Consider the following 21,409-nt stretch of genomic DNA (forward strand, 5'->3'; position numbering starts at 1 on the left):
TTTTTTCTTTTTCATTTAGGATAGCTTGCATATTTCACTATCCTGAAAATTAAAAACATCTTTCCGTTATGACGTCACAATAGTAGCTTTCGTTGCAGATTTAACGCTAAGGCTGCATATACAAAATAAGAAAAATATTTAATTTTTTCCTAATCAGTAACCAATTTATTAATAAGTAAATTTACATATTAAAAATTTGCTTCATTAAAAATATATTCTTATTAAATGGCTTTGTGGTTGCGAAACTAGAAAATTTCTAGTTTCGCAACCACTAAGCCATTTAATTTTTTGGTGCCACTCACTGTTAAAAGACCTAATGTATTTTTTATTTTTACTTATTCCTTTCTGACTAATAATAATATCTGGATTAGGACGACCTTTATTTTTCTTCTATTTTTTCATGTAACGATAATTGAGAAAATATAATTATTTTCGACAGTGACACTCATCATAATTCAGCCTTGTATCTACAATAAATAAAAAAAAAAAAAATCTTATTTTAACAGAATAAAATAAGATTTATCAAAAATATTTCATCCTCGCCACGAACATGCACCAATAATAAAAGTTCTGTAGTGATACTGCTCAGAGAGCAGTGTCGGAATTACTTGTAACGTGCAATGAGAAGCACAAACGAATATCGGCGAGTCTAGCTGCAATTGGCCGAATGTGATAATTCCGACACTATTTCGTAATCTAAAGCATTAATCGAACAATTCCAATTATTAACAATTCAATCAATGTCGAAACATAAGCTGTAACGTTTAACATGTTATATTGCATTTATATAATGTTATTATTATTATTGTAAGCATTGTTATTATTTATAAACACTTATACATAAACACAGTGTCGCAGTGTTTATGTACAAGCCGCCACTGGATTGCACAGTTCTCAAAAGAACTTTTGCAAATTAAAGGAACTTTCAGTTGTGACGTCACAATAACTTGGATTGTAGATTTTTTGTGTGTTTTTTATTTAGTATAGATTGCATATTTCACTATCCTGAAAATTAAAAACAGCTACGCTTATGACGTCACAATAGTAGCTTTCGTTGTAGATTTCTAGTTGATTACATTTAGTATAGATTGCACATTTCTCAATTAAAAGAACTTTCAATTGTGATGTCACAATGACTTGGATGATTGATTTTTTGTGTTTTTCATTTAGTATGGCTTGCATATTTCACTATCGTGAAAATTAAAAACAGCAGCTTTCAGTTATAATGTCACAATAGTAGCTGTCGTTGTAGATTTCTAGCGTTAATTACATTTAGCCTAGATTGCATATTTCACTCATTGTTTAGTTCATTAATTTTTTTTTTTTTTTTTTTTTTACAGACGACAGCAGTTGACGATGCAGCCTCACTGTTCTCAGGAGACCACAACAGTGTAATAAGGAAAGGTACGCTGGCACCCTCTCTCTTAGTATGTCCAAGTAAGAAACTACTATTTCTTTATAGGTTAAATGTGAAATCTTTGAATATAAGAAAGCCCGAATTTCGCATAATTTGAAGTAGAAATCTGAAATTGCTTCTTTCTCAAACTAATATGGAAATTGTCGAAAAAATTCTTTCTGGAGAGTAGGGAGGTCTTTCTTTATAACATTTTCCCACGAGGCAGGCAGTAAAATACGTGCTGTTTTGGTGGAATACCTCCTGTAGGATGCGAGGAACTTTCTACGCCTTGTCAACTGAAGCTGAGGTAACCGGTCTCAGACGGTGGTGGATGGATTTTGTTAAATTTCTGTCACTCCCTTAAATTAACTCTGTATACTAACGCCATCTACTAGAAGCTTCGAGAATGTACTAAATTAAAGCATTTAGAAGACCTGGTTCAGGCTAGAGTACACTAAAATATCGGTTTTTGTTTTTAACATATGGTTAAGCAACTCCTGTCTTATTTAGTTCAATTATACTTGCTTGGGAAGAGATACATTTTTATTTTAAATTATTATTTATACCACTTTCAGGCCATTTTTCTAAAAATGTTTTGTCATACTGCAGGTATCAAACCTCGTAATAATGATAATCACAAGGACATGGTAATAACCGGAATGGCCGCTCAGGGCGACGTCTTCTGTTCCGTCCCGGGTCGATTGTCTCTCCTAAGTTCCACCTCTAAATACAAAGTTACAGTTGGAGAAGTGCAGAGACGGCTGTCTCCTCCAGAATGTCTTAATGCCTCCTTATTAGGAGGTGTTCTTAGGAGGTAAGTGTTTTTAAAGGATGTGCTTATCGTATTTTTTTTTTTTTTATTAAATTTCATTTAATTATATTCTGTATTATATATCGTTCCATTTTCCACTCAAAGAACCAAACGATAGCATTCAAATAATGCTATTATATATTTTTGGAAGAGAAAGATACTCCATTCATATTATAACAATAAGTTCCTAGTCACCGTTACCATGACAACAATGTTACCAATTGTGGCAAACAGTTGTTAGCACAAGGAATACTAGATCGGCTTAGAGGGTTCTGTAAATTCTCGAACTAAGAAGAGAAAGTCGGAGAGCAAAAAAAAAAAAAAAAATGTTTTGAAGGCATTGATGTGAATCCAACTGCGAATTTTAAGCAGGCGGGCGCGGGCTTTTATAATTTAACTGGATGATCGGACGTCTTGTTTTGAAGTCTGAAGTCCGTTCACCTCGTGGAGGGGGGGGGGGGGGGGGCTGTGCTAATTTCTATAATTTGTAGCCGTTACAAACATGACGTCACTGATCATGTGACACGGTACGGAAGATGTGAAAGGAATGCGTTTGATAGACGAAGCCATTTGTTTTAGACTGAACATGAAAATCGTTAAAAAAAAAAAAAATGCCTAGCGCATGTCAAGTACGTCTTACCTACAGCTGAGACATATCGAGACATAAGGGATAGGCAAAAAAAAAAAAAAAAAAGATAAAACCCTTCCTGATAATCTGAGTAATTTTAACCACCACCCTAGTTCGTACCACGTGCATTTATTTTATTTTATTTTTTAACAACTCTGTGCAGGTGTTTTATTTCAGGTTTGATTGCTGGATGTTCTAGACCCACCATCTGTTATTGCTGCGCAATTTATATGTCATGTTGTCTGCATCTTTTTAATATCAAATTAATGCGCTAGTGGAGAATGCAACGCCACCTGTTTGCAATTCTGGCTACACGCGAAAGAAAGGTTTGATCTAAATGTATTAACAATACTTGGCAATCGCTAACAATGGTTAATCGCTTTCATTGTTGGGTAGTCTCTTTGATTTCAGATCGTATAACGACTTTTTTTTTTTTTATGTACTTTCTTATTCTAAAAATTGTCTCTTCAGAGATGCCTATCTTTTACATTTTGGAAATTGGGATTCTAATAACTGACACTTTGTCAAAAATATTATATAATTAAAGTTAGGTTAATAATATAATAAGATGAATCGTATATAGTGTCGTGCATATTATAGAAAGACAATGACATCAAACACGTGCACAGTAATTTTCTTTTAATGGAAAAATTAAACTTAATCCGAAATCCAGTGTTTAGTAACAGTGATCAAGGATGTCACAGCAAGGGGGTAGAAGAGAATTAAGTAAACAAAAATCGTCAAGGTTAGCCATTTTTCTTCGCGTAACATAGGCGGAGATACGCCGTGATGAGAAGTTGTCCATATTACAGCGATGCATGGATTTACATTACGATTGGTTGAGCGTGAGCCAATTCACAACACCGCCTAATTGCACGGAGGAAATTTCTCCCATTTTTAGTTCTTTAAGCCAACATACACGTAGAGGCAGGCATCGGAGGACATTCTGACCTCGTCGGTTAAATTTGATGCCCTCTTTCGCCAGTTCAATTTCGACTTCATTCTTAGCGTTATGTTATATAGATCTCCCCCCCCCCTCCCCATTGACCTTTTTATTGTAAGCAAGGCAGAAACAAAATGGCCGATGTGATGTGAGTAAACAAAGGCTTCATTAATAAGGGCAAATTCTGGGGCATTTTTTTCTTCTTCGAGTCATTGATTAAATCCATTTTCTAAAGTAGATGTGAGATTTCCGTTTTCCCAAGCGAAATCTCAACTTCGATGTTTTTACAAATAAAGACAACCAACTTTTCAGTTCCCTACAGAACTCGCGATCACCATGTCTGTTTGTCCGTCTGTTCGTTTTTAAGAATATAAATGCGTAAGTTTTTCATGAAATTAATTTTATGGATTTTTTTGAAAATTCCTTTCAAATTTAATTTTTTTATAATTTTTAAAATATTGAAATTTTTTTTTTCAATTTGGATCTTTTCTTTGAGAACGAATATTTGAAGAAAAGGTAAAAATTGTCAGTCAGAATAAACATTTTGAAATACGTATTTAATAAAAAAAAAAAAAAAAAAAACATTGCAAGCCAATGACATAAAGCGGTTCATAAGGGCAAAGGTCAAAGTTGTTATAGGGACATCCGAGTTCTGAAACGAAGAAAAAAAATTCCAGTCACCCACAAGTACCACCAAAAGAATTCAGTGATGTGTGTGTGTGGGGGGGGGGATGATTAAAGAGGTGGAGGATAACCCGAATACTAATTGCATTCTCCCCCCCCCCCCCACCTTACTAAACATAAAAAGGTAAAATACGGAACTTTTTGGTATCCCGGATGTATTTCCGAACTGGAGATGATTGCCAATTCCTGTTCAGCACAGGACAGGCGACTGTTTTTGCCAGAATGCAATCTAAGTGGGTTATCACAACAAAGGATAAACGCCTTTTTTGCCGCGATTACACTCCGATGAGCGAGTTCCACTTTTCGCGACTAAACACCGATCACGTGTGTCCCGGAGGGGGGGGGGGATTGCACTTATTTAGAAAATACTTTTTTTTTTTTTTGATCCCCAAGAAGAGCGGGAACCAAACACCGAGTTGGACTTGAAAAGTAAACAGCTCGGAGGGGTTGATTGCGACCTTCTTGAAGTCCAAATGTCATCGTTGTATGTTAGGCCTAAACTTCGGCAATAAGACTTGACTTTTAGGCTTAATCATGTTTACCACACTTTCATATATTACTAAACAGAAAGAAAAGAAAAGAAGAAGAAGAAAAAAAAAAAAAACCGTTACAGATCAACAGAGACAGCACCAACACCTGCCTTTCCCGGAACTTGTCACACAGTGTGCTACTTCCAGAGAGACCTGACCGTGAACGGCGCCTTCGGCAAGGCCAACTGTATCGGTTGCGCAAACAATAGCGTCCAACATCCGTTAGGCCTAATTTCGCGTCTAACCTACTGTTGCATTGTTTGAGCGGGACGTGCATGCAGCCGAGACTAATTACCGCCAACAGATTTTTTTCTTTTTCTTCTTCTTTCCATGTGCCGGCCGAGTGTGTTTCTGAAATAAGGAACAGGAAATTCCGCGTACCTCACGTGCGGTGGTGGCGGCGATAAAACTTTTTGTATCGACACATGTCGATGTCGGGGCTGCTGCTGCTGCACTAGCCGCCGGCCCTTCCGCAGCCCCCGTATATGCCGGTACGGATTGCTTCGGTTCACACTCACAGGTGCGGGTCTGTTTTTAACTCCGCCGTGTTTGGCCTACGGATCGATAAAAGTCGGCGGTCGGCTGTGTGTGCGCGCGGAGAAAGTTTGGTTGCGTTCTCGGCGGGATGAGGAGGGTTTGTTTTGAAGGAAAACTGATCGGTCGGCGTTTTTTTTTTTTTTTTTTTTTTTTTTTTTGTGGGGTCATTGCAAATGCTCAACGAATACTCGGACCGGAAGGATTCTGAAAAAGACGATGGGATTCGTACGGAAGTGTCGTAATCGTTACAATCATGAACTTTGACCTGTGGTTTTCACGGAATTTTCTCTCGGTGTTATCCAGGCGAGGAGTTGCCGATTGGGATCATCGAGAATTATTTTAGCATTCCATCTCCCTAAAGTGCCAACACAAGAACGAAGGCAGGTGGGTTCACTTCTGAAAGCACGGGAAAGATCCAGTAAAAGCAGGATCTTTCTGCGAGCCAAGAAAGCTCTGGCAATGCAGCGCCTAAAAAGGCGTCCAATTTCGACTGGTCAATGAGAGTTTTGGGTGTTCAAGTTTGTTCTTTCTACGATAAAAAAAACAGAATATCCGAAGCCCTGATGGTCAATCAAAATGAACCCTGTCAGAAAGAGAGACGCCTGGTGGATATTATCTTTTTTCTTCATAGCCGCAACTATTCTTCTGTTTATTATTATTGTGGTGGCGAACTAGAAAACGTGCCCGTTTCTTGAGTCAGCGTGCTTTGAGAATTGAGACGAATCTCTCAAATAACCCGTTTGATCAGAAATACGTACATCTGACGACTGCGAACAAAATTTTAAAAAATCTCAACGATAGGGCATTCTTCGCATTTAAATCCGAAGAAGTCCAGACTTCCACTTTGCACAAGACTTTTTTCAAATGGTAGAAGTCCCGTCCATCAAAATTCCCAACTGACAGACGAGCCCATTTTGCAATGATGGGTGGGAAAGGCTTCGAACAGAATCTTATCATCAGACACAGCAAACATTTCAGGGAATGTAAACCAAAGTCAGATTCGGGGTTCTGCTTGAACTAAACATCAAAACCGTGAAAGGGTTCTGCTCCATCGAATGCGCGACTTACACCTAGTTGTTCTACGTGATGTGTTGGGGTGGGAAAGATTAGTGAAGCCCCCCCCCCAAATGGGCGTCAGTTGCAGTACCATCCTATTGCACATAATTTTTAGCCCTTTGATCAGCACCGGATTTTTTTTTTTTTTTCTCACCTCCAAATCCGGATAAAGATCCCCTATTTCTTCTCTTAAACAAGGCATTGTGCACCCTAATATTCTTCATCAAGCATCCAATTTAGCCGCAGGTTTGCGAGGAAGGTGAACCTTGCCAACTCAACTGCACTCGAAAAAGTGAAAACAGAGAAATATTCTTCATTTTAGCAACGAGAATCAAACTCAGTGTTTTCCTTGTCTTGTGCACCTACGGAACAGAAGTGCTTTGGTGTGCATACAAGCACAAATATGCTCGATTCGTTCTACCCCTTCGCAGAGTAAACAGCTTGAGAGATGCCCGCCTGGATGATGATGAGCAAGTTCAATGCAATCTGCGACTTTAATAGAAAAAGAAGAAAAAGCTTCGAATGGTTCTCTTATTCATGATATGTTAGGGCTTACATTCTCATTTTAAAATGCCTAATATTGAAGATAAGAAGGTTAATCAAAACGACTACTATTCCTCCATAATGCCTTTTGGATCTGCCACTCTGCAATTTTTTTTTTTTTTTCCCCTCTAAAATTCAAAAATACGACAGTGTACTGGTCAAGTTCCCACACTTACTTGACTTGCTTGATTACTAGAATATTTACAACAATGCAAAGTAACAGACAGCAAAAATTCAAACAATGAAATTATTTATTTGTGTACTTTGATTAGATTTAATTATTTTGATGCTTTTTGCACTTAATTTAGACACAAGCGACGTTTCTTAAACTAACATTTCTCACAGAAAAATAAAATACAAATTAAAGTTTGAAAGATTTTGAGCGGGTAAATTCGCCCCTTGGAGAGTCATTTTTTTCCTCTCTCCTTGAAAGAAATTTTTTTTCAAAAATTAGTTTTAATAAAAACAACAACTGCCAATGCGCAATTTCTTTGTTATACCTCTATTAGAGGAACTTCGGGTAATACGGAACACCATTTCACACACAAAATGGCATCATCCGAAGTTCCTCGGCTGTGGTTTTCTGCTTCTATTTTTTTATTGCAGTTTTTGACTACTTATATAACGTTTATTTATTTTAATTTCTTGTACCACCCAAAGTGTACTTCAGACTGAACACGAACAAATTTAGTTGCCAAAATCACTTACTACGTATCTAACAACTTCCAATTATCACCTCCAAAGGATAGAAATGACTTGCTAACATTAATCCATATTATGGCACGCTACGCGCGCCGAATGTCTAGCCCAATTATTAATTTGAAAATAAATAAACTGGTCTTGATAATTTCTAGCTTTATGTAGCCAGAATTAAAGTAATAATTACAAAATATTCATTTTTTTTTTAAATATAAAAATTGAAATAGTTAAATTCGTAGAATAAAAAAGTACATTGGATGTCTTCAACCGTGTTGGATTCCTATACTTAATGCAAGAGTGTACATAACAGAGAACGTGTGACAAGATGATTCCAATGATAACTTACGCAGTTCTCTCAGAACCTTCCTATATTATGACGCAACACGATCATTAAAGACAAGCGAACGTAAAACAGTTCATGGGGTGGCCGTTGTTTCAATCGACTGTGGATGTTGCATTCCAAGTCCATCGACCCTGTGTTGCGCAGTGCAATACCGCTCGATTTAAATTGTTCGTTTAAGAATGAAAAAAAAAAAAAATACTACCTGGAAATGTCTTAGGTGTGGCGTGTAATTTTGGTGGAGGGATTGCTCCATCTGGTGCCACACCTCGATTCCAAGATGGTCGGGTGACCTCGTTCGAGGTCACCCGACCATCTTGGAATCGTAAGGTGGGACAGTGGATACAAGTAGAGTACAGCGAATTGCCTATCGGAAGTGAAATCGGGTGGAGAACGACTTTAAATCTGGTCAGTGCTTAGGATTTTTTTTTAAACGGTACTTGATTGGAGTTGACTCCAATGTAAGACGTTGGATTCCTTCTTCTGCATAAGATGGGAACACGTCACCATCGAAAGATCGGATCAACTACAAACAAACAGAACTTGGGAAGCATGCGTCAGATACTATTTTGGTTTTGAGGGGTGTGCACAGGGATTGTAGGGGGGGGGGATTATGAAGTAAATAGAGAAGTCCTTTATAGCTTTATTTTCCATGAAAGCCGGTTAGGCACGTAATGGGATGGTGTAAGATTTTTTTTTAGTAATTTGTTTACCAACTTAACTATTGACAGGCGTTCTTGAATACAAATGATTCTCATCAAGGACGTTGCTAAGGAAAGAAATCGATTATTGTGTAGAAAAATACCGATAGAGAGACGCAAGGTAACAAGTAGTCGCTAACGGAATCGTGGAAAAGATGGGAGTACGGAGGATGGATTCAAGTGATAATACTTCAGCCCTTCGATGAAGATCGGAGACGAACGGTCAAAATATTTGCTGATCTGATCAACGAAGAAAAAACGTGAACATCCGAAATGGAAGGTGAAAAAATGGTCCTTTTTGATTTTCCCGAAGTTCTTGACGGCAAACGAAGTGACAATCCCTCGACTTGAAGCAACACAGGAATTACCAAGCAAACGGCGTATGAAGACAAGCGGCTAACGTCAAGAGGGGAAAAACAACTAAAAGAGCACCAGAGGTAGTCTCAAGGTCAAGGTAGGGGTCGTCAGGGAAGTTATTACGCCTCTGAAGTTAACCAAGGTGCATTGGCGAGAGATCTCAAGCAGGTGACGTCACTACGCAAGGTAGATGCTTCGTTCTTTATAAACGCCGCAGAAACTGAAGCGAGTTTATAAATAAACATCGGATACTACTTTAAAAACAAACAAAAAAAATAAATAATAAATCAGTAGGTTTTGAGATTAACACCTGATGCGATCTTTGCCGATGGTTGTGCCATCTAGTGTTGAAGTGGGCAACTAACCAATCATTATCGTTACACGAAGCGGAACCGTTTGCTTGAAAAATCGAGTGTGACGTGGTGGAATAAAAGACTCCACCCGACGGAGTTCGGTATTGGGGGATTCTCTGGGATCACGCCAGTTGTCAGTTGGCTACGTCACGCAAACGATCTGATCTGATCTCGCTTATTTTTTTCAAACACAAGGAAACTGTCACTAGTCGAGAAGCACTGACAGCTTTTTTTTTTTTTTTGAGGGAGGGATCATCCCCCTATCTTTCGGAGTTGGTCCTCGCCCACGTGGTGCCTCATAGTCTTTTTGTTCCTGACCAATCCACCGCGTGTCACCACCCGTCCACTCGGAGGTCTCATTGACAGGTAATGCGCTATTAATACCTGCCTCCAATAGCTGCCATTACGTTATAATCGAGCCATGTTCGAAGCGCACATCCTTGGCAGGCGATAATTGTGTGACGAAGGCCAGCGCTTTTACAATACGGAAGAGGGATGCTAAAGTAGAGGATAGACTACTCATAACTTCATCCGGGTTTTCAGAGGTGTAATTAAGTTGCCAATTCGGCGAGTTTCATGTGGCAAAAAAGTTGCATGAGCAGAAAACAAAATGACGACCTGTTTACGTGTAGTTCGGCCAAGTTGTGGGTTGCATGTGGACCACATAAATCACAATTCTACACGGAATGCTAAACAGACTTGAGTGCAGGTTGTTATACGTATTGAAATGGCATAAAAATGACTATCCCCAGTTTCACGTTTTGGCTAATTAACTGTATTAAACAGAGCGATTCTAAACAATGCGTAGAAATCAACAATCTTCACGTGTATGCGCGCGCACATGTCATTTTTTTTTTTTTTTTTTTTAAGTTCTAGAATACTTTTGTATATTTCAGTGAAAATTAAACGATTAACTCGAGCAACGCGCACTCGGAAATCAACAATGCATGCGCGTGCGCACTTTCGAAATTTTTAGCTCACGAAAACTTTTGTATGTTTCAGTGAGAATTAAACAATTAGCTTGAGCCACACAACAATGGCAAGGTATTTGATTGTTTATGACTTATTATTGTTAGCTGCTCATATCTTTTACGCTTGGGTGCCCAGTATTGTCAGCAGGAAGAAACACTTCGTCGTTTGAATGCTTAAAGGAAGTTGGTTTTAAACACTTCGTCACGATTTATTTAACAGAAAAATATGAAAGAGTTCAAAAACATATTTTTTTTTTTCCATTTCAAAGTTATAATACGTAGTTTGTTTACGAACGAGGTAGATGATCTCCACGGACGCGTTTACAGATTACAAAAGTGCATTTTTCAAAACGTTAATGAAGTGAGACGAACATAACCCTAAGTTGAATTATAGACTATAGTGTCGCCATCTGGAGGCAAGTAACTGTACTATATCCGAATCGCTAAATATATTGTTAAAAATGCAAGAAACAAAACTTAATAGCAAAAAACAAAGCAGTTGTTGTGTTCGTTGTGTATCGTAATGGTATAATAATATGAATGACAAATTATGAGAACCACTTAGAGATATATCTTCGTTACAAAAGGTAAGTCGTAAAGGTATCACGTTTTTTACTGATTTTATTTTTTGCCCCGAACCAACGCACGCTGTATTGTTAAAATTATTCGACGCACGGTAGGGGGCGTTTCAGAAGTGAACCGTCCGTCATTTGTTGGCGGTGTAAAGCCATTAGGTTTTGATGTATAAGTTGAACGTAGTGTTGTTACCACCTACTCACGTTAATGTATTGTCCGCTTACTGACCCTCGCTGTTTCCTCCTAGGGCCAAGTCCAAGAATGGCGGGAGGTCGCTACGTGAGAAGTTGGAGAAGATCGGTCTCAACCTCCCGGCTGGAAGGCGGAAAGCTGCGAACGTAACTTTGCTGACGTCACTCGTCGAAGGTAAGTTTTTAAACCGCGCCGTACCGGAGGTTTTACGAACAATTTTTTGGTGCTTTTTTTTTCTTTTTTTTTTTGGAACGATGAATGTAATGTTGCATTGTTACGTCACAGACGAACGAACGCCTAGTTTAAAAACGGATAAGCTGTTGCGCGCGCGCGCGTGCCTCTCGGGATGAGCGTGAAGGAATGAAGTGGACAGCCGTTCCCATGATAACCGCTCCGCGTTCGAGTCAATGACCTTTTACCATTGACAAATTCTGTCCGAGTGTCTCATTTCTTGTTTCCTTTTTTTTTTACTTGCCTTGATAAATCTTCCCAAATTCTTGAAGTGCATATTTTTCGCTGTACTTTCCCATGGTCCTTTGCGGTGATTCATAGCAGAAGGTAGGCTGTTATTTTTAAAGGTTCCTGTGATGTGGCCGCTCCATCTATTCCACTAGTTTGCTTTAAAAACATAAAAATAAGGATTATTTTCGAATGATTTGGTGAGGAGATCTACTTGGCTTCTCCAGATCACTGCAAGTCCCAGTTAATTCGGTGATAGGAGATCAAAATAATCCTGAGCTTCCCCTTTCAAGGAAGCTTCTCTGCACCACCCATTGACTCCAATGTTTCTTTTTTTGGCTTTTTTCATATACGCAACCAGATATTTCGACTGTAACGCCTGTGCAGAATAAATGCGATTGTGTTTCCCCAAGTTTAATGAAATAAAAATAATCCCTTGATAAAAGAAGACCCAGATCAGTGGCAGTGGAATGGAAACATTCTCTAATGATGGTTTCTTCAATAAGGGTTCAGCCTAAGATGTTCGGCGTTCTACTTGAGTGCAGTTTTTCCCAAGGGATCACAAACCGGCTTTGACGGATTGTTTTAATTCAGTGTACGGAGGAGATGGGTCGGTTTTAGCGGTAATTTTGACGAGGTGTTGAAGTAAGAGACGTTGCGTCGGCTTATGGAGAAGAAGGAATGTTGATAGGCCCCAAGTTAATCGACACGAAGAGTCTTGCCGAACCTTAATTTCTCCTCCTCCCCCATCCAAATATGGGCCAATTCCACCATCCCTCCGTAGTCACGTGCATTTAGCAATCCGTTACATTAGAGATACCTTTCGCGCCACTGATGTGTTTAACTTTCACCTCTCGTGAGGATTTAACATCCCTTTTTATATTTCTTTTTCATCTGCGAATCGTTCGCAATTAAGTCCTTCCCACGGTATTTCGGTGCTGTCTTGCAATTAGTCCTCCACTGGACTGTGATTCCTTCTCGTTGGACGCATGCGTACTCGTCGGATTGCGCAACTGTTTCCTGTTATTGTCATTGTTCGCTGTTTTTCCCATCTGCAAAACACATCGTTGGTCGGGCTTCGTGTGTGCTTTTTAGAACACTTCGTCATGTCGCTTCTTGGAAAGCGCAGAGTAACGAAGAAATAGAAAAAAAAGAAAAAAAAAGTGGGGAGGGAAAATTTACCGCTTTCTTTTTTTTTTTTTTTTTTTTTTTTGTTTTGCTTTTTATGACAATAACGGGCCTGGATAAAAGAAAAAAAAAATATTCGCCTACGTTTTAGTAGCTAAGCGAAGTTGGTGGATTTATTAATTGCTATCATTTGAACAAAGCGGGAGTTGCGTGTGGGCCAACTAAAGTTCGACACGGAGGTGGGAGTTGCTACGGAGGTCATCTGAATGCAGCAAATTGGTCGTGAAAAAGATAAAACTAATGGATGAGGTCGGCGAGGAAAACCCAGCGTGTGGTTTTAGAGAGGGAGGGAATCATTATCAGACCCCTGAGTACCAGTCAGAGGGAGTGTGGGTAGAAACGAAGTATTTTACTATCGCGGGAAAAAAAAAAAAAAAAAGTCCGTAAGATTGTTTCCGATCTTACGTCGGCTTGCTAACTCAAGTCAACTATTCTTCTCACGGATGCTGCTGAAAACTGAACTTCCGGATCGCTTAACCCTCCGAGAGTTGGGGGTCAAAGGAGACGGGTAACTTTTCCTCGTTGTTTCGCTCATTCGGTGGCAGCCGGAAACGCAACGTTTTTGACGGATCTGATCTACGAGCTTACATACCACCGGGGAAATAAACGAAGTGGCCGCTCTTGTACGGGAAAAAACCCGAAAGACATCCCCACACTGAATATTAAACATTTCTATGATTTCGGCACCGAACGGAAGCCGAAAGAGTGCGGAGAGAATTGATGTGCGTCTTCCGTGACGTCGAACACACTTCTTGGTACGTACCACCAACGACCTCACTCACTAATTAAAAAAAAAAAAAAAAAAAAAAAAAAAGCGATGGACTTTGAAACTCGCTCTCCAAGCAGGCACGAAACGATCGTTCCTCATCACGTATTTCGATGCTGAAAGGACTTTTCCGATGATCGGGTGATTGCACTTTAAACCTTTGGAGCCATGTCTTTTTTTAACTTTGTTCGTACAGTTTTTTTCCCTCAGCTCAAGACTATCTTTACCATCCAAAGATGCATTCCCTCCCCCCCCTGGTCTTCCATTCATTCTTTTTTTTAGGGGGGGGAGGGGATCGATGGTATGGTTTATCGGCAACTTACTCTTCAGGATGGATCCTGAGAAGTTGCATGCTATTAGTTTCAGGAACATCATCCCTTAAAGCACTCCCCCCCCCTTCACCCCATAAACTTGTAATAGCTAAACGTCCTAACTTAAGTACCATTCCTAGAATCCATCCGTGCTTCTAGCAGCTGCTAGGCGAGTAATTGTATGGTTTGTTGTTTATTATTATTATTATTATATATTTTCCTTGACCACAAGGCTAATGTTTTTCTTCCTCTTCCGACAGGCGAGGCTATTCACCTAGCTCGTGACTTTGGCTATGTTTGCGAGACCGAGTTCCCTGCGCGACATGTGGCGGAATACCTCAGTCGAGGCCACACTGACCCTACTGACCTGTACCGAAGAAAAGAGGTACTCATAGCAACCAAGTAAGTACCCGACGTGGTCAAAGGATTACGTCCTACAGTAGGCTTAAGATGGCGCTCGGCACTGTTTTGTTTCGAAATATTGTTTGACTATTTTCTTGCAGCTGTTTGGACGAAAGGAACAACACCAGATAATCCCGTACTTACAAAATGTTTTATCTTTTTTATGCCTCCTACAGTTTTGTCCTACCTGACATCTCTACAGACTACGCTGGAATGATAATGAAAAGCTCCTTGTAAAGGGATTATCTGCGGGATGACAGGCCCAGCAGTGGTGGGATAAAGTTGTCGACTTTTATGCCCCCTCTCGGACAGCAGCTTTTGTAAGAACAGATTTGGAGATTTACAGCCGTTTGAGGGTGGTATTTCCCCCCACTTTTATGGCAGTCAAGTTCCCCCACCTTATTTAGTTAGGGGGAGGATATTAAAGAGGGCTCTGAATGCCAGATTGCGTCTAACAAGATGTCTTAGGTTTCTGTAAGATGATAAGACACGTGACATATTTGTTGCATTTTTTTTTTTTTTAGTTTGTTTGGACCTTTTTTTTTAATGCTTGTTAATCCTGTCTGTGCTAATCACTGCCTGGTTTATCTCTCTCACAAAATCCACACATTGGAGAAGACGATTCTATGGAATCGCACATCTTATTTTTTTATTTATTTATTTTTTCCCGCGTTAGCGGCTGCTCGGGAAGTCGACGACATTCTCATAAGTTCGTCTCATCGGCTGTTTTGTTTGATGTGGGGTTGCGTGCTATCGAAGACCGTGGCCCAAAACGGTCGCATTCCCGATTCTATCTAACCTTTTTGTTTCTTCTCATCCACCAGCTGCTTACGTTTTAACGGGGTCGCACTCGGTATGCTTAGAAGAGACTTGACACGCACGTGCACCCACCCCTCCCGGATCCGCGTCCACTAATCACTGGGTGTGGCAGTAGCACGTGTCAGTATCCCGCCACTACCGGGAATCTGCCTTTTTACCCTGCCTTGTAACGCTGGGAATAACATGGTTTGAGTACTCACCGTCAGATGGCGGATGACGTGTAAGATTCAGTCTGTCTGAAATGGCGCTGTTTTTATTATTTTTTTTTACGATTGATTTCTAGATGTATTAAGGAAGTTACTAAAATATAGAATCAAAAGGCCTCAATTTTTTATAATTAAGATATTAAAATGAAGGATATTATGAATCCAACCATATTTTATAGTTAAGTATTAAAAATAACTTTCAAATTTAGGCAGAGGTCGTCTTTTAATACATATCAAGGCATTATCATTCCGATGGTTGCATTCTCGTAAGCGTTCTTGTAAATTTTCGAAAATTTCTAAAGTTATTTTTTATATTTGACTATAAAATATGGCTGCATCCATAATATCCTCCATTACATTGTCTGAAATAAGTTTTTAAGCAAATTATTATCACAATTGCAGTGGACTTTCCAGCAAAATGCAAATAAGTCACAATAGCTTGTCAAACGAACTATTTAATTATTACAAATCAATTCTTTCCAACCAAACAGCTACAGTTAACGTCTTAAAACTTGACTCTATATTTTTTTTTTTTTTAAAAACTATTTACATCAAACTTTGTACGAGTTAAAATCTCCTGCCTCATCACGACGTGGTCTATTTACATAAAGTGCGGAGATAAAAGTCGAACGAAGCGGCTATTAGAGCCGAGTGGGAAAAAGCGGCATTAATAGGACAGGTATTATGTAAAAATTAGCAGTCATCTCGTGTATCGGGGGCCTCCTCGTGATGTCCTGTGATGTTTCACTTAATCCCGCCCAAGTAGGGAACGCTAAGCAGAGGCGGCAGGTGAACTTCGCTGAGGCTTACAAGGATCTCGTTAATATTCAGATAAGCGTTGCAGATATGCATCTCTATGAATGGGGACTTGCAGCCCCTTTGGGAAGTTTTTCATGATTCATACATTATGCCCGACGAAGTAAAAGAAAGAAAGAATGAAATGGCTTTTTCTCTGCTGTAATCTGTTTCTCAGATAAAGTGATGTTTTTTTTAATCAATTGTACGATCTGCCTCAGTTAAGTTGGTCTCGGTAGATTACTGTAGTAGCTTCTCCGCCACAGACGAGGAAGAAAACGCCTAGAGGAATGTTTAGATATGAGCAATCCCCCATGATTTTCCTTTGTCTATATTCTAAGATCCCCCCCCCCCCCTCACACATTGATTCTATTTGTTCCCAACGGTAACTTGGAAGCTAATCTGTTAGGCCTAACTACCATTAGGTATTCGGAGTTCTCTTCCCCAAATGAAAATTGTCGAATATATCAACTTATTTTATTATTTTTTCCTTTTGAATGTGTGCTGATGCTTAACAGAATTACCCTGAACGTCCCTAGTTGTATCCTTTAAGGAATATTTCAACAGAAAAAGTGTATATAAAGAAAGATGCGTCGCCATTCCAGTTCTTCAATCGATATTTTTATCATTTTCTTAGGCCATTACAAGATCAACATTTCCTTGACGTAGTGTCTAGGAAGGCTTGTTATAATGAGTGTGTTCAACTGTGTTACAATGTCGAACTCGCGTCATTGACCGTGACCCGGAACACTGACGAAAATCCCCCTTGGCAAAACATGCTGGTTGAGCTAAGCCATGAATATGCGATCCGCTATGTGGCGTTGTTGCTAATAATCAATGGACGGGTGTCTGTGTGTGTATTGAGGCCATCTGAACAGGGGGAACAGGCAGTCGCGATTATCTATTTCAGTGGGGATAATCCACAACGGGGAGGGGGGGGGGATGAAGGCTAAATTTTGTGGCATATCCAAGTATTATCTTTTGACGTTTTTATAGCCGGATATGTAACACAGAGGGTGGAGTTCATACGAATGGGTGGATCTTGTTTCTCACCCCACCCCTAACCGAAAAAAAAAATGCTTTAGGCTTTTATTGTGCCCCACCCTCAAATATATGCTGGCCATGATAGTAATTAATGCCTCGTTCATACATCAATAAATCTACGCAATATCTGCTGTTAGAATTGCTAAAATAGGCAACTCATGTGAATCTCTACAGTTCTCTCCCCTAATTTGCCCCCCTTTGGCCTAAGGGATGGGTGTGGAAACAGTTTAAGAAGCGACTCTTGGCCACTCCTGTTAAGTCTTTTCAGGTTGATAAATAGGGGATTGTAAAGTGACAGCCATTCAGGTCTTCCCATGATGGCTATTAAAAATCCACGCATTTTCAGCACTTTGCCGTCGACAATTCAAGTCTGTTCGTTAAAAAAAAAAAAAAAAAAAAAAAAAAAAAATGAAATGGAAAAAAAAACCACAGTTCATACTTTCACAAATTATCAATAGGATCGGAATTGCCCATTACACTTTCCGTAGAGAATTATCAAAACACGCATCGGCGTTTTTATCCCAAATTTTGCCCACCATGTGCTAAAGCACTTGTGGCGTGCAATGCTTACCCAACAAGGCAATGACATTCACCTCAAATAGCTGTCAATCATCTCTGTTTACACGGTGTGTCATAACAAACACAATCACGAGAATGTTCTGTTTGAAAATCCCGTAAGTTAGACACGCTCCGTATTTGAATATTTAAAGGATGTTGTGTTAGTTTTTTTTATTTATTTTTTTTTTTTATCACCAGAAGTTTCTAACCTTCTAAATGTACTCGTATTTATATTTTTATTCCTTTATTAATCGTATCCAAAGTCATTTTTCTTTCTGAGTTAATGTATAGTAATTTTTTGTTTGCCTCATAAAACCTGTAGTTTATATTTCGTGCCTATAAAATTTTCGAAACAGTCTTACTAATGTTTTGTTTTTTTCTTTTCTTTTTTTTTTTTCTAACCCCATCAGGCAGGTTTTGAAGGAGTTCATTGACCTTCTGAATCAAGACCGGTCTCCACTATGCAATACCAGGCCACAAACCCTTCTGGAACCAGCAATTCAAAGGCATTTGACTCATTTTTCTCTCATCACTCATGGCTTTGGAAGTCCCGCGATTGTTGCTGCTCTATCAGCTGTACAGAACTTTGTTTCCGAATCTTTAAAAATTCTGGACAAACAGATGGCCAGTTATCAGCAAGCAGCAGCCAGTGACGTCACATTAGTGGTGGAGCCCAAGAAAGAGGATCAGAAAAAATGATGGTGGTAGAGCTTCTCGGGAGGAGGCACGGAGGAAGTTGATAGTGACGGAGCGGCAGAGAAATTCCACAAATAGCAAGCGTGCGTGTGTGTGTGCGTGCGTGAAATTGAATGCGTGTGTGGCTTTTTTTTAGTGTGTGTGTGTGTGTGTGCTTGCTTAAGGATACGTAGAATTTGCAAATGACATCAGAGATACAATAAAAAAAAATAGCCAAGCCTTGAATGGGCCCCCTTATTGCTCAAGGACTCCGCAACGACTGATATTTAACTGTTTATTTATATTAAAAAAAATCTGGCGTTTTCTGTTCATCCCCATCGACTTGTCATCACATACTGGCCAGTTTAATCGTCATACGCTTTGTCTTCATTATCAGCATACGGAAAATAAGGACCATCAAGGATGCCAATGTCCCATCCCTTACCCTCACATGTTCATCTATCTCGTTTGTTTCCGCGATCGGCTAGAAGTGCTCAACATTTTTTTTCCTCCTTTTTTTTTTTAAATGCTCAAAATATGTCGATTAATAGGTGCTATGATTGTCGACAGATGGCAGCACTGTATAGACCGTAACGTTGTGACTCGAACTACTAAGTCACTTGGTTGTTGTTGAGTGTGAGCTTCGAGATAAGGTGCTGGAAAAAAAAATCTTCTTAATACTCTACATGCTGCAATACTCACGACGGGAAAAAAATGCCAAAATAGTTGTGTTTGTCAATATTTAGTTGCCAAATGTTATTTCCGCGCGATATTGTTAAATAACGAACTCGTTTTTGCAACAGTAAAGGATTGTCTCGAGGACTGGCCACGAGATGTCACCACTGAATGCTCAACTGAACTTATCCATACGTTTAGTGGCCAAAAGGATATCCGGAAGAAGATAAAAAAAAAAGAAGAAGCGGAAATTGAAACTTTTATATATATATAGATAGATAGATATTATCAAAATGGTCTTCCTTATCTCCCGAGCAGCGAAACAAAGAATGAAGAAAGATGCAATCCTCTGAGGCATCCTTTCATCATGCCAAAAAACTCCGTTTGAATGATTTGCCATAATTGTTGCAGGAAGTGTTTTTTAAAGTGCTTTTATATATATTAAGTGTCCTTTTTTTGACATTTAGATAAACAATGGTCGAGTGCCACCATAATAAATAAAAAAAAAAGATGAATGTATCATTATGTGTTTATACGTTTCGTCTGTTTGTCTCTAAGAAAGCCTAGGGAAAGACAACATTCAACACGAATGTTCAAAGTGGTAAATGGTGTAGATTGTCCAATAGGGTTAACACTAACATCTAGCTTGCTGTTTAATAAATACATTGATTAACTGAATTGGTAGATTTATTTGCTAACAAACAACACACACACACACACACACACACGTACATAATTTCGTCAATTGGTTCCTTCTTTGCTCCAGACTGTTCCCATTTCTGACATGAGGAGAATGAGGTTCAGCTAATGTCTGGTTAACATGCACACTTAAGATTCCTGATTTTAAATCGATGAGAGTATTTTACGAACAAAGTTGCAAAGAAGGTTTTAAGTGTCATGAAAAATATCGTTAAACTAAACGAGAATGATGCATTTATTTGAATAAGCACTCGACTCCCGGCGATCTGTTCTTGGAAACGTAATAAAAGAGACACCAATTTTATGATTAAATAAAAGTTCTCTTTATTCGAAGTTTTTCTTCACCATTACATGTACGTGTCTCTTGCAAAACGATTATTACATAAGTTGGAGTGCAAGCTGCGGAGGATGGGAATAGATAGATCGGAGATCGGCTCTCACATATGGACAGCCCGTGGGTCGGATCCGGTTCTCTACTTCTTTTGATCCGGCCCTAATCTATTTCAGCTAAGTTTGTCTGATTCATGGTGTGTTCTATTAACTCGCATTAAGCTGACGTCATACGACTTGCGCAAAACACGCTGTTTTCTCCAACCAAGGTCTCTTTCTCACTTTGACTAGCGGTGTGTGTGAACGTGTTACAACGTGTCAGTTCGGTGCTCGCGTTGGTGTTGTGCCTGCATTAATGTTATGTTCTGTTCGGTGCCTGCGGTGTAGAAGACAGTTTTGTTTGACAGTTCTGAACATCGCTTATAAATTTGGGACAATGTCAGGGGTTATTGCAAAAAAAAAGTAGATGCAGAGAATCGTCAATTTCAACACAACTGGACGGAGGATTATTATTTTATTCCGAATAAAGGTTTTCCCGTATGTTTGCTGTGCAACGAATCCGTATCCGTCAACAATGAATACAACTTGAAGAGACACTTTACTTCGAGACATGCGGATCACCCAAAAATTGATGGACAACTACGAAAAGATGAAATACAGAAGTTGAAGAAGAACTTGGATACCCAGCAGCAAATGTTCAACAAGCAAAGAACGCAGCACCACAGCATTGTCAAAGCCAGCTTTGTGGTAAGCGAAAAAACCGCTAAGCATTCTAAGTCATTTGGTGAAGGAGAATTTATCCAAGAATGTCTGCTGGATGTTGCAAGTATAATATGTCCTGGAAAGAAAAAAAACTTCGAGAATATTCGTTTGTTGAGACGTACTGTTGTCCGACGGATAGAAATTATGGCTGATGATATCAAAAACAGTTTAAAAGAGAAGATTGCTAGATTGGAAGCATTTTCAATTGCTTTGGATGACAACACCGATGCCTCCGATACAGCACAACTAGCAATATTTATTCGAGGAGTTGATGCGGATTTCAACATCACAGAAGAATTATTGGTGCTTCGGCCGTTAAAAGGAACAACTACCGGTGAAGATATATTTGAAACAGTCAACACAAAGTCACGAGCACTTAAACATCGCCAATTTAAGGAATATT

The 21,409-nt window shown here is 39.2% G+C and overlaps 1 protein-coding gene across 1 annotated transcript in view; it reads left to right on the top strand.

Moving 5' to 3' along the window:
- LOC150100996 (transcription factor AP-2-epsilon-like) overlaps positions 1–19,607 on the top strand; it is a 102,990-nt gene extending 83,383 nt beyond the window's left edge. The window contains exons 5-9 of the mRNA XM_090401959.1: positions 1,348–1,404; positions 2,006–2,210; positions 11,373–11,491; positions 14,302–14,443; positions 18,276–19,607. Coding sequence (XP_090258085.1) covers positions 1,348–1,404; positions 2,006–2,210; positions 11,373–11,491; positions 14,302–14,443; positions 18,276–18,564 — 812 coding nt within the window. The 3' untranslated portion in view covers positions 18,565–19,607. The remainder of the gene's footprint in view (positions 1–1,347; positions 1,405–2,005; positions 2,211–11,372; positions 11,492–14,301; positions 14,444–18,275) is intronic.
- The last annotated feature ends 1,802 nt before the right edge of the window (positions 19,608–21,409 follow it).

Source organism: Typopeltis vanoorti, chromosome 12 (genome assembly GCF_054136105.1).
Source record: "Typopeltis vanoorti isolate ZY-2024b chromosome 12, IOZ_Tvanoo_1.0, whole genome shotgun sequence".
Lineage (NCBI taxonomy): Eukaryota > Metazoa > Arthropoda > Arachnida > Uropygi > Thelyphonidae > Typopeltis > Typopeltis vanoorti.